At 57.4% G+C, this 12,960-nt stretch overlaps 1 protein-coding gene across 1 annotated transcript; it reads left to right on the top strand.

The window, feature by feature from the left end:
• Positions 1-290: 290 nt before the first annotated feature.
• KCNS1 (potassium voltage-gated channel modifier subfamily S member 1) lies at positions 291-12,157 on the top strand (the record flags this gene model as incomplete). Its single annotated transcript, XM_082007421.1, has 3 exons — positions 291-323; positions 4,719-5,711; positions 11,635-12,157. The coding sequence occupies 3 exons, from the start codon at positions 291-293 to the stop codon at positions 12,088-12,090; spliced, it is 1,482 nt and encodes a 493-aa protein (XP_081863547.1). The 3' UTR covers positions 12,091-12,157.
• Between the last annotated feature and the right edge of the window lie 803 nt (positions 12,158-12,960).

Genomic DNA, 12,960 nt, shown 5'->3' with positions numbered 1-12,960 from the left:
TGCAGGGACCGGCATCCCGGAGATCCCGGGCTCCGGCATCCCGGGTTGCTGCAGGGACCGGCATCCCGGGGACCTGGGGCTCCGGCATCCCGGGGCGCGGCAGGGACCGGCATCCCGGGGCGCGGCGAGGACCGTGAGATCGGCAACCCAGGGAACAGCAGGGACTGGGGCACCGACATCTCCGGGCATTGCAGGGATCAGCACCCGGGGCACCGCCATCCCGGGGTGAGAGGGCAACCGCAGCACCGGCGTGCGGGGGTGAGCAGGGACGGGGGCGGCGGCGCACCGGGATGAGCGGGGAAGAGAGGCACCGGCATCCCGGGATGAGCAGGAGCCACCGTGCCAGCACCCGCACCCCGGGACGCTGCTGGGAGCCGGGGCACAGAGATACTCCTCCCCGTCTCTCCGCGGGCAGGTGTAGGAGAGTCCGTGTCCCCGAAGCCTTCATCCCCCGGGGGCTGCACCTCCTCCTCCGCCCCAGGGGTCAGGGCAGGGCGCGGGGGTCCCCTCCGGCGAGCTGTGCACCCACTGCGTGGGACCTGGGAGCCGAGGCTGGCCCAGGGCAGGGCATCAGCTGCAGCCGGCGCCGGGCTGCCCGCCCGCAGTAGAAACCCGAGCTCTTGGCAATCAGCCCCTCCTGCACCCCGAAGCGAGCAGGGGCGGGTGTGTGTCCCCGTCACCTGCATCCCCAGCCCTGGGCGTTTTGGTGGCCTCTCGGCGTACAGCAGCAGCTGATGCTCTGCCTGCAGGGAGCAGCCAGCAGTTGGAACCCTCCTACCATGCTCCCCGCTACCTGCCAGGCGAAGGCACCCGCCAAAGGAATGGCTTGGTCCTGAGCATCTTCAGGCCGATGGGGACAGGGAGGCTCAGCCATGGGGACGGGACTCTGCAGGGGCACTTTTGGATGACCAGAAAGCAGGCGTCTCCCCAGTCTTGCCCCGGCCCATGGCTTATGGGGACACCATCCTGCAGAAGCCGGGAGGTCCAGCCCCACTCCAGCCCCACGGGCATCCCACACAGGACTTCTTCCAGCGGTTTGCAGCCACCACCCCTGCACGCCTGGGACGTGCAGGGTTGCAAGCCCAGGGTGACAGGGCCTTTAGGACTGGGCTACAGGCAAAGGATGAAGGGCTTCCTCCTTTCCGCATTTCTAATGGCTCCTTTGAGAAAAGCCACACGATTCCCCACTGGGAAGCCTCGCTGAGCTGTAAGTACAGGGCTTTTTATTTGGAATGGGAATCTGAAGCTATTGTACCTCGTTGGAAAAGCCCCTGCGTGCCATACTCCCTGCGCTTGCTGCATCCTCACTTGAATGTCTATTAGCATCTTCCTTCCCACTCCCTTTGGTCCCCTCTGCCAGTTAGAATAAATATACATAACTTCCATTTGAAAGCCTTTAAGAAAAAAATACGTTGTCAAGGGAAACTCTTCTAGCATTTCTTACAGATATGCTTGATCTGTTTTTATATTTTTTACCGTCATAAATGCATATATCACAGATTTCTTTCTCCACAAGATACATATTCATTTGAACACCCAACACCCAGTTCACACTGGGCTTGTGTAATTCTGACGGTTGTCTCCTTAAAATAGCCTACGATATATTTCAAGATTTATCAGAAAGAGACTGGCCTTACCTGTTCTATTTTTCCAATCATTCATGGAAATTTTGGGTTAGCTACAGGAAAATGTTGCAAATTCACTTTATTCCAGACAGACACATTTGTATTCTCTGTCCATTGTGCTTTAAAATAAAAAAACACCCAACCTTCCTAAAGTAAGCTCCTGTTTCCCAGCAGATAACCCTGCAAATGCGCATCCTTTGATGATCTAACAGGGGAGATCACGCCAGGTCTTAGTTCAAACCTCAGTTTTGTTCTAAAGCTGATCTTAGCTAGTCATGAAACGAGTAGGGAGAAGAGTTATAAAACTATTAATTGCTGCTTTAGATTCCTAGATGAAAGCTGCATGTGGGCAGAAATAATTTGCTCTATTCAGAAGCGAACCTCAGGAAGGAGCATCTCAGACAGTTCGCGACCCTTCTCCTCGCTCTGCTTCCTGCGTGGGAGGGAGGGCTGGAGGGGTTTCCCTGGGGTACAAAGGCTTGCAGGGTCCTGACACCCCATTTTTTTTGAGCTGCGTGAGAGGTGGGAGCCGGCACCCTCCTGGCTCTTGGGGTTTGGCACGTCTCGCCCAGAGCCGCAGCCGCACAGCACAGCCATGCGCTGGGGATGGTCCTGCTGAGCTGGAGCATCGCTTTAGGCTTGTCCTGCCTTCCCAGCGCAGCCCCCCGGGCTGCCCCGTGGCCCAGCCCAGCCCCAAAACCACCTTTCCATTGATTTCGGTGACATTCGGCCTGGCCTCTCAGAGCGGCTGCTGTATGGGGAGGGTACAGAGAGAGGCTGAGGACAGGTGTGGGATAAGCTGGACCCCACAGACCCACTCCCACAGCCGTGTCTATGTGTGTGTGTGTGTGTAGCCTGAATGCATGAGCATCCTTCTGGAAGGAACCTGGATTAGTCATCCCCACCCCACAGATGGGCTATGTGATGTCTTCCCTGGAAAAACTAATCTTTCACAGAAATTCCAATTTATCCCTGAAAAGGAGCGTTTACAACCCTTCTTCTCCTTTGCTTTTGTCTTAAGCATTGAAAAACTTGATACTTCTTTTTTTTCCCCTCCCCTTTGAAAGGCAAGAGAATGAGTCCATTAAGCTCTGAGGCTTATCGCAAGCCAGTTGCCTCCTTCAGACATAGTGTAATGGGAAGTGCTGGCTTTGTGGTGCAAAGCCTGTGTCTTTAAGGAGCCCTGGCTGGGAGATGCAGTGGAGTTAGCAGATGCCTTTGCCAGGATATTTCACACAAATCTGGCATTTGCTGCACGCACAGCCCTGCTCAGCTTGAAAGCATACCTCGGGGGGTTATTTCTAACCGTTGCTCCGTTACCTGCCCCTCTCCGGCTCTGCTCTGGCCTCCAGATTCAGATGTGAAAATGTCCCCCGGGTCGCTCCTGGTCTGATGAACCTTTTACATTGTGTTTCTCAGACACTGGAAAACATGCAGAGCCCTTCCCCTGCTTTAGTGTTTTCCCCAGAAACCCCAGGAGATGTCCGCTGAGCAGCGCGGGGCTGGGGTGCAATGGGGGGGACCCGCCGCGTGTCACTGACCTGGCCTTGGCCCTCGGTGGCTGCTGTTGGACCAGACTGTCCCACGCGGGGTCTGGTGGCACCTCGGCATCGCCGCGGGGGCTGCTGCAGCCTTTTCCCTCGGCTCCTGCTGCCTGTCTGTGGCCTCTGTCCCTGCATCACCTGAAAGTCTGAAAACTCCAGTGGGCGACACGAGACAGAGAAAGTGAGGGATTTTTCTAGTTCATACGTAACTCCATACCTAGTTTCTACACCAGCTGATTAAAACCAGGGGGGGAAGCCTCTGGGATGGGGGAAAGGCCAGTCTGCAGGTCACAAATATCTCGGAGACCGCTGCAGCAAAAGCAGCTGCAGAAGTCGTGTCAGTACCAGCAGTGACCCTGGAAGTGTGAGCAGAGCTCAGGAGCAAGTCATGCCTAAGAGTGGGATTCTTCCAAAGTAGCCAATGTGTGCGGAAAAATGTAATTCCCCAACCTAGAGAGCAAATGCAATGTCCCTCCTGGGGACACCCAACACCCGTGCCAGGAGCTGTGGGTACCAGGAGCCGTGGGTACGGGGCTGCTCCGCGTGTCCCCAAGCGTTTTGATGAATAAGGTATGTGGAGACTGATTTCAAGGTGATGCAAGAAGATCACAGACCTTTTTATTTGGCTTTTTTATTCTAATCTTCTGATCAAGACAGGTAAATGCTTTTGAAGGTGTGGGAATGCTTCTCTTTGTTAGTTGTTTTAAGTGCTGCTCATTAGAAAATGGAATTTCTGCTAGACAGAAAAGCCCAGCTCCCTGAAACTTTTAAAATCCTAAACCACAACAGAAATAAAAACTTTGTTTTTTATTTCCCTACCAACTACAGGTTTTTAATTCAGAGTCATCAATGATTCTGAATCATGTTTTTGTTATGTTTCAACATTATAAAAATAATTTTAATATTTTACATGACAGAACACACAAGAGGAAACAAACCAGGCAGATGAATTGTTTTGACACTTCTTCCACTGAAATTCTTCCTAAAACTGACACCTTCTGTGAAAACACTTTGATTTTGGCAAAACTGCCTTTGCTGCTGGGTAGATAGCACCATCTAAAGACTTTTTGACCAGGTCTAATTAGCAACGTAGGCAGTTGGGCTACAAAGCTCTCTGGCAGATTCACTGCGGCAGTGATTTGACAAGATCTGTTTTTTCCATGAGGGAGGCTCTTTGGGGGATAAATCCTCTCTTCAGTGACTAATTACCTGTTTGAACAAGGAAAACCCCATGGACGAGGTGCTGGAGGTGCAGCAAACTGCCTTCCTTAGGCCATTAGCAAAGGGAGAAACTTTAAGAGGTAAAAAAAAGCAAGGAAAAGTTTGACCTGGAAAAATAATTGGCTTTTTTCCGCCTCCCCGCTCCATACCACCGAAGAACAGCTGCCCGAAGTTGTTGCTCTCCCCTCCCCGCTCCCTGGTCCTCACTTTTCAAAATGCAAACCTCCCTCCTGACTCCCCAGGGTGCTTTGGGCCCTCTCCCCCTCCGGAGCACCCGGAGTCAGGGGAGCCTTGCGTCCCCTCCAGCCCCACTGTGTCTTGCCTACAGGTGGAACCAGCTCCCGCTCTGCTGATCATGGTCAACAAGACCTTAAATTACTGGGGTCCCGGTTTTGAGGAGGACGTTATCAACATCAACGTGGGGGGTCTGAGAAGGCGGCTCAGCTCCAGTGCCCTCTCCAAGTTTCCCGACACCCGCCTGGGACGCCTGCTGTCTTGCGACTCAGAGGAGTCCATCCTGCAGCTCTGCGATGACTATGATGTGAGTGCCAGGGAGTTCTACTTCGACCGAAACCCCGGCTTCTTCCTCTACGTGCTCCACTTCTACCAGACAGGGAAGCTGCACGTCATGGAGGAGCTGTGCGTCTTCTCCTTCTGCCAGGAGATTGAGTACTGGGGCATCAATGAGTTCTTCCTGGACTCCTGCTGCAGCTACCGCTACCATGAACGCAAGCTGGAGAGCCGGCACCACAACTGGGATGAGGAGAGCGAGGTCAGCAGCGTGGACACGTCCCCTGATGAGATCTCTGACATCAACCATGACCTGCTGCACTACAGCACGCTGCGCTGCGGCAACGTGCGCAAACGCCTCTGGCTCACCATGGAGAACCCCGGCTACTCCATCCCCAGCAAACTCTTCAGCTTCGTGTCCATCAGCGTGGTGCTGGTTTCCATAGCCACCATGTGCATCCACAGCATGCCCGAGTACCAGGAGGTGGATGAGAATGGCAACGTGCTCGATGAACCCATCCTGCACAAGCTGGAGTATTTCTGCATCTCCTGGTTCACCTTCGAAGTGTCTTCCCGCCTCCTGCTCTCCCCCAGCCCCAGGAAGTTCTTCAAGCACCCGCTGAACCTGATTGACATTGTCTCAGTGTTGCCCTTCTACTTCACCCTCTTGGTGGATGTGACCATGGGCAGTGACTCGGAGCTGGGCAACCTGGGCAAGGTCGTGCAGGTGTTTCGGCTCATGAGGATATTCCGGGTGCTGAAGCTGGCTCGGCACTCCACTGGACTGAGGTCGCTGGGGGCCACCTTGAAGGTAAACTGGCTCTCTATCTCCTTACCTACTCTTAGTCTCTGGGTAAGAAGACAACCTCTGGTACAGCCAGGGGATGTGGACATTCCCACTCCCCGTGAGCTGCCAGCTCTGCCTGGTGTCTGGCGAGAGTGCTTGGGGCGGTGGGCTGGGTTGTTGGTTTGTGTGTCTGCTAAAGCAGCCAAGTGTGAGGAGCACTACCTGAGAGCTCTTTGTACACACACTCAGAGCAGACAGGAGTTCACCCCGCTGCTTGTAGACTTTGCTTCACGCAGAACTGGTGCTTCCAAGGACTCAGCCACCCCTTCCCCACCACAGTGTGCAAGCACAGTCTTGGGATGGACTCAGCCACACATGGGTGGATGGTGATGTCCCACCAGAAGCGGGTCAATGCAAGCTGGGCTGCGAGTGACTTGCTGAGCAGGGACCGGGCCAGCCAGCAGCTGCTGGGTATGCCAGCACCAGCATGTGTGGCTCGGAGCTGCTCCTGTCCCCAGTCTGGGAGAAGAAGGAGCCTCCTAAGGACTTGCTGCCAGCTGGCTGGAGGCCAGCATCCAACCCTTGGTGTCTGCCCGTCTAGGGAGACATAGAGATCCCGGTCCAGCAGAGCTGACGCTTGGATGCTCCAGGGTATCATGAGGTTGGGAGTGGCACATGGTTAGCCATGGGTGGCAGAGAGCAGGAACAGAAAAGCAAAGGGTTAGCTGCAGGGCCTGGGACAACCAGCCCAAGGCAGGGTCCATGCCCCCAACAGAGCCTGGGCTACCAGCAGCTGCGCCTCAGCGTGCTGAAAAAGCTTAGGGGAAGCATGGCACGCAGGGCTGGGGGAAGCTGGCTCCAGGACCACGCTGTCCTTAGGAGGAAGGGCTGGATGAGGAGATGCTGAGACAGTGAAGGACCAGGGTCCAGGCACGCTGAGAGGTAGCACCCCTGCAGACCCCCTCGGCAGCACCCCCAGCCTCCTTAGACAGGCCAAGAGGAGCAGCTCTGACAAGAGTCAAAGCACGAAGCCCTGATGAAATCCTCACCATGCTGGTGCTGCAGCCCAGACCTCCATCGCTGCAGCTCAGCCGTGCAGCACAGACCAGCCATGGTGCTCTCCCCCACCGTCTCTCACTCCTCCATCCCCCTCATGCTGAGAGCCACGTGCCTGAATCTGGGGAGGGTGAAACTGTCCCCTCACCTCCTGTGCTTACGCAGAAAAACCTTGCTGCAGAGGCCAATTAAACTCAGCCTTTAATTGCCTCTGATTCTTGGTGATCACATCAAGAGAAATCCTAAAGCCGATGCTCAAGCCTGCCAAGACGCAGAGCGACACATGCTCTCGATGCTCCACCACGTGCTTGTGCCGGGCACGGGGAGGAGGCCGGCAGGACAAACATCTCCTCTCCTTGTGGGACTGCCTCTGGTCCCCACGTTCAAACCAGAAGACAGGTTTTCCAAGCACTGCTCATGCAAATGCCCCTGTGCTTTTTCTCCCCTCCAAACAAACGGTGTGCCAAACAAATGACCAAGGAAAGCAATCTTCATAAAGGAGCTTGAAATTCAACCGAAGAGATGCTCTCCTCCCACTCAGCGCCTGGCAGGGGCCAGAGCCGCAGCTCCTGGTGCTGCTCCCACGGAAGGGCCATGGCAGGGAGGAATCGGGCACCCTGGGGACACCCCGCTTCTCGCTGCTGCAGCGGCGGCGGGGCCGGCGTGGGGTGTCCTGGCGTCAGCAGGACTTGCCTGCCAGGGTTGGACCCGTTCCCGTGGCTGAGCCATGGAGAAAAGCAACCCTCAAGTGTGGCTGGGGACGAGGAGGAGAAGATGAAGAGAAGGGCAGGAGGAAAAGCCTTCTGCTAACTTCTGCTGTGAAGCAGGAACAGCCCAGCCCAAATCCTGCAAATCCCACAGAGCATCAGCGTAAGTGTGTTGGGGGGAAGTTCCCGGCATGCTCAAAGCATGCTGCAAATGGGGTCCAGGGAGGATTATTTGAAATGAAGATGCCTAAAGTCCTACCTGCATCATACTTACTTCTGAACACTCACCTTGAGAGAACAATTAGCAAGTGACAGACCCGTGTAACACTGCTTGCAGAATTTAAATAAAATTGTATGCGTGGGAAGGGCTCCCTAAACCCTTTCTGGGCTCCATTTAAGCCTGAACAACACATTGCAGCAGAGCAGGGACTGATGGGCTCATCTGCGTGTTATTAAGCAGCAGATGAGATGCAGGGAGCCGGCAGCATCCCGGCTCCAGCCTCTGCCGAGCCGCTGATTCACTGAGTGACGTGCTGGAAAGTGCCGCTTCCCGGGGACTCCGGAGCCAGCCGTAAACGGGGATGAGCGAAGACACAAATCTGACGCAGCAGCTTGGCGTTGTGATTTACTGGGCACATAAATTACAACGTCTTGTTAATCATAATTTACTTCCTATCGCAAGAGCATAAAGCAGCAGCAGAGGAGTAAAGGCTGTTAACAGCCAGGAAGCGGGAGCGATGGCTCTGGCAAGCCAAGTAATTGTTCCCCTGCCGCAAAAGTGCTAGCAGAGGGATTTCTGCCATTTGTGCATCATAAACTCTGAACGGTCTTCAGATTGCCTGGGGCCTGATCCAGGGTCTATTTAATTTGAGGAGAGGCTTCCCACACGCCTCTGCTCTTCCTCCCTGCCACGCGCGACATCCTTTACCGCTATTGCGGCTTCCCGGGTGCGGGTTTGGTGCCCGTCTCCCACCAGCAGTCAATAGGTGTTGGGCACCGAGTAATTTAGGCATTTGCAGGGAGCTACAGGAGTTGCTGTCTGTCCCCTTAGGGGCCTAAATACACAAATAGATTGGAAGAGCCAGAGATGCAAGTCCCCAGGCAGCAGATGCATCACCCGGCTGTCCCCACGCTGATATCTCCAGCCAGGCTCCAACCAGGCTCTTCCATTTCATTTGTCTTTTGCTGTACTGGAGGAAAGACGTGCATTCGGCCGAGGAAGGAGCCCACACATGGCTCACAGCTGTCCCAAAAGCAGGCAGACCTCCTGCCGAGGCAGGAGCCCAAAGAGACTGCTGTTGGAGCGGCTCTTTTGCTGGAGCCTTTTATTACCCAGCATCGCCTCTCCGACGGCCGGCTGCTTGCTAAGCCTGCATCCCACCCGGATCCGGGCTAAGCCTGCATCCCCACCCTGACCCCAGCTGCGGCTGCCTGCCCCTGGATCAATGAGCCAACCACACATTTTGAGGATAAAAGGCTGCAAATAGGTGGTAGCCAGTGCCTGAGGATCAGCTGGGAGATTCCTGGAACCTGGCCTGTGCCTTGAGCCCTAACCCTCCTTGTAGATTAAAGCAGTAGGAGCCATCGAGCTGCCTGACTTCGCCCTTGCCTTCACCCTCCAACACATCCCAGGGCCATAACTGATACTCTTTAAAAATGTATAAGGTTATTCGGCTCTGCTGCTCCCCAGCTGGGACGTTCGGACGTGCTGTTAAGCTCCAGCCAGGAGCAAGTCTTTCATGGCCAAGCCATATATCCTTGAAACTCGGTGGCTCTGAGCTGTTTGTCCTTCCCAGGGAGCTTCCCCCGGAGCTGCTATAGGGCATTTGCAGCCACAGGCGATGGCGGAGGAGGAGGAGACTATTTCCCCTCGGTATTGCTGGCATTAGCTGAGCAGCTTTTGCCAGCAGTCTAAGCAAAGTCTTCTCGCTCCCTGCCGCGAATCCATCTCCTTTATGTCTCGTCTTGACCGTGGAAGCTCTTTTCCCGCATCTTCTGCTGTTTGCTTTGCTCAAATGTTGTTTCGATTAGTCATGATGTGGTCTCCAGTAAAGCACTCTCTGCCTGTTAGGAGGCTGGACCCCCCCGAGCAGAGTTCCGCTTTCCTTTCCCCGAAAGCTGAAGAGCAGGGTGGCAGATCAGCGGGCAGAAACATCCAAGAAATTCGCGTGTGACAATCACGAGGCGAGTGGACTAGCCATGCTGTGAGGACGGGGCTGGCTTTGACGCTGGCGGGGGGGGTAGCCCGGCCCTGCCAGAAAACGGGGGCTCTGCGGTCCCCTCCCGGTCTGCGAGGCTTTAGGAGCAGGCTGGCCTGGGGGTCCCCATCCCCGCTGCGTGCAGGGCTCTCGGCTCGCACCTCGCCAGCCGCGGGCCCGGGCGGGAGCCGGGTGCTGGATTTGGCCCAGCGCTGGCCCATGGCAGCTCGCCTGGTCCCAGCCTGTCCTCTGGCAGTCCCCTTCCCGGCATCACTTGCTGCCTTGTCCCCTAACTGCCCGCTGCCTCTTCCCATCACAGGTTTTTGACGCGTTTTTTTATTTTGCTCAAAAATTAAGAATATCCAAAGAAAGATTGCAACACCAGTGTGTTAGTTCGAAACCAGAGGAACAATGGCTTCTTCAAGGAGTGTTGCACACCTCTGCCGTCCATCTGTCCCCCCAGGTCCCCCGTGCCCACCTGGGAGGTTGGGAGGTTGACCTGATGACCAGGGCTGCTTGGATTCATGTCAGCTCACAGGTTCACGTTGAGTGTCCCATGGAGGAGCAGCAAAACCTGAAGGGAAATGTGATTATCTCAGAAACAGTAGTTTCTGCAAGAAAACTCTTCCCCTGGAACAAGCCCTCCGCCCTCGGGCTGTCCCGCAGACACCACCGGAGACCCCTGGCCAGGCTCACCGGGTGCTGTGCAGGTACCAACAGCCCACCCCTAAGCTGTCACCCAGTCCCGGGGCTGGGGTGCCGAGCCAGGAGGAATTTGTCGCTGGGCTGGTGCCTCCCAAGTCAGATCAGCCGGAGTTTTGCCTCTAGTAGCCATGAAACCTCGCTTCCTTTGGTGGCCGGAACAGAGGAGGGGGGCTGGCTGCCTCCACCCAGGTTTCTTTCTGCAAGAAGGCAGTGCAGAGACCCCCACCATCACATCCGGCTCCTGCACCCATGGGTGCTGGGGGAGGGATGGGAGGCTGACCCTGCTGTGGGGTGCTGCAGGGCCTCCGGAGTTGCTGCCCAGCCCGACTGAGCAGCAGAGCAGCAGCAGCAGCCGTGCCGCAGCGAGCCCAGCCCGGGGCTGCCTTATGCTGCTTTAGGGTTGTTGGTGTCCTATAGCCAGCTCAACCACAGGTTAAAGCCATCTAGAACCTCAGGGCTCAAGCGCCTCGAAGAATGGGACCACGGGGGACAAAAACTGGGGCAGGGGATGGTTTCTGCCTCCCCTGGAGCTGTGTCCCACGAGCGCAATATCCCACCCCGGCATGTAAGAACAAAAGCCTCCTGAACACTGCTAGCTGGAGCACCCCGATCCCTCCTACCCAGGTGTGTAACGAGGGTTAAACGGACCCTGAGACTGTGGATGGTGTTGGGGTAGTGGGGGGGAGCAGCTGACTCCCTGGGCTGTGGTTATGGGGTCTCCCGGCAGCTGGGGAGCCCGGGGCTGGAGAGCGGAGCCCGCGGCAGACGCGCACGTCCTCCCTGCGAGCGCATCGCCAGCGTCTCGGGAGAACACAGATCGCTTCAGTTAGAGGCTGCCTGCTAGGTGGTTTCTGGGGACTCGCCAAGAGAAAAGGAAAATGTGTCTAAATACTGTTAGCCGGGATCGGGCCGGAGCGAGCGCTGGAGGCAGGGGAGCAGCCTCTGCCTGGCTGGGGAGCATGGGTCCCCTCTCCCTCCCGGTACCGCCTCCCCCTCGCAGGCTGGTGGGGGGCAGAGGGGCGGCTGTGGGGGACGGGGCTGATTTCCTGGCTGCCCCACTGGCTCCAGGTGTGGATCACCCACGCACCCCTTGACCCATCTCAGCCCGGCCCCGCAGCGGGACATCCCACGGCAGAGACGGACGGAGGCACCAAGATCCCCGACGGCGGCCTCGGTGCAGGGAGCCTGGGCGCGGGGCTGTATTTGGGCTGGGGGACGCCGCTGTCCTGGCCGTGACGGGTGCGGTGGCCCCGCTGACCACCGCTCTGCTTTGCCTTCCAGCACAGCTACCGGGAGGTGGGGATCCTTCTGCTCTACCTGGCCGTGGGGGTCTCTGTCTTCTCTGGTGTGGCCTATACCGCCGAGAAGGAGGAAGATGTCGGCTTCGACACCATCCCGGCGTGCTGGTGGTGGGGCACGGTCAGCATGACCACCGTGGGCTATGGTGACGTGGTGCCCGTCACTGTGGCGGGCAAGCTGGCCGCCTCGGGCTGCATCCTGGGGGGGATCCTGGTCGTGGCGCTGCCCATCACCATCATCTTCAACAAGTTCTCCCACTTCTACCGCAAGCAGAAGGCGCTGGAGGCGGCCGTGAGGAACAGCGGGAAGAAAGACGCCGAGGATGTGGAGAGCATCTCCAGCCGTGACCGAGACTCAGAGGCTCTGAGCGAGACCTCCCTGGGCAGAGGCAGCCCCGACCGCCGCGGTCTGACCCCCGGCGCCCACCCCACCCCCTGACCCCACTGCGCTGCGGCACCGGGGTGCGCGCGGGACCCGCTTGCTCACCACGAGCGCAGCACGGCTGTTGCACCAGGACACGGCGGAGGAGCCAGGCTCTCCCCGTCGCGCACCGCGCCTGGCGTCACCCTGACCCTGCGATGGACGGGAGGGCTTGGAGGAGATGCCCGGTGGGTGCCGGCTGCTTCCAGCCCCCAGGACGCAGCGGCTGGGTCTGCCTGGACGTGTCTCAGCCTTTAGCCAGCGACAACCCTGCTCTCCCGTGGCTGCAAATGGAGGCTGCGGCGCTGGACATACCTCTGCCAGAAAGGGAATGAGAAAAAAAGAAATACAGGTGACCCCTGATCAGGCACTGCTCCGGCTGCGTGAACGGGGATTGTCCTCCGCCCTGAGGTTTTGCGTTGTCCAGGGTGAGGTGAAATAGCTGGAGGGTGAGGCAGCCCCCGACCAGGCTGACTGCCCTTGCAGGTCCTGTGCCAGTTTGGCATCGACTCCAGCCCCAAACTCGTCCTACCCCCGGCTGGAAACAGCCTCGAAAGGCTCAGCTGCCCCACCAGCCACGGGGGAAAGAGGGTTGGAAATGAGTCCGTATGGGAGGAGATGTGGTGTCCAGCTCAGGGTGAGCCCCACTGCCCCCAGCCCCTGCAGTGGGACCGACGGGACCTCACCTTCCTTCCACCGCAGGTGGGATCTAACCGCTCTCCTGCACTGCCAGCGCTGCGAGCCCCCAGGGATCTGGGTCTGGGGGCTGCGCTGGGAGCGCGGCACTGCCGGTGCAGGAGATGACCGGGCAAAAGGGCTGCTGGAGCGGATCAAGCTGGAGGAACCAAGTGGCCACCCCCAGTGAGGCTCTCCCCCTAAGCCCTTTGC

The sequence above is a fragment of the Phaethon aethereus genome (assembly GCF_964289735.1).
Source record: "Phaethon aethereus genome assembly, chromosome: 16".
Taxonomy (NCBI): domain Eukaryota; kingdom Metazoa; phylum Chordata; class Aves; order Phaethontiformes; family Phaethontidae; genus Phaethon; species Phaethon aethereus.
The sequence above is the reverse complement of the archived record's forward strand: the minus strand, read 5'-3'. Positions and strand labels throughout refer to the sequence as shown.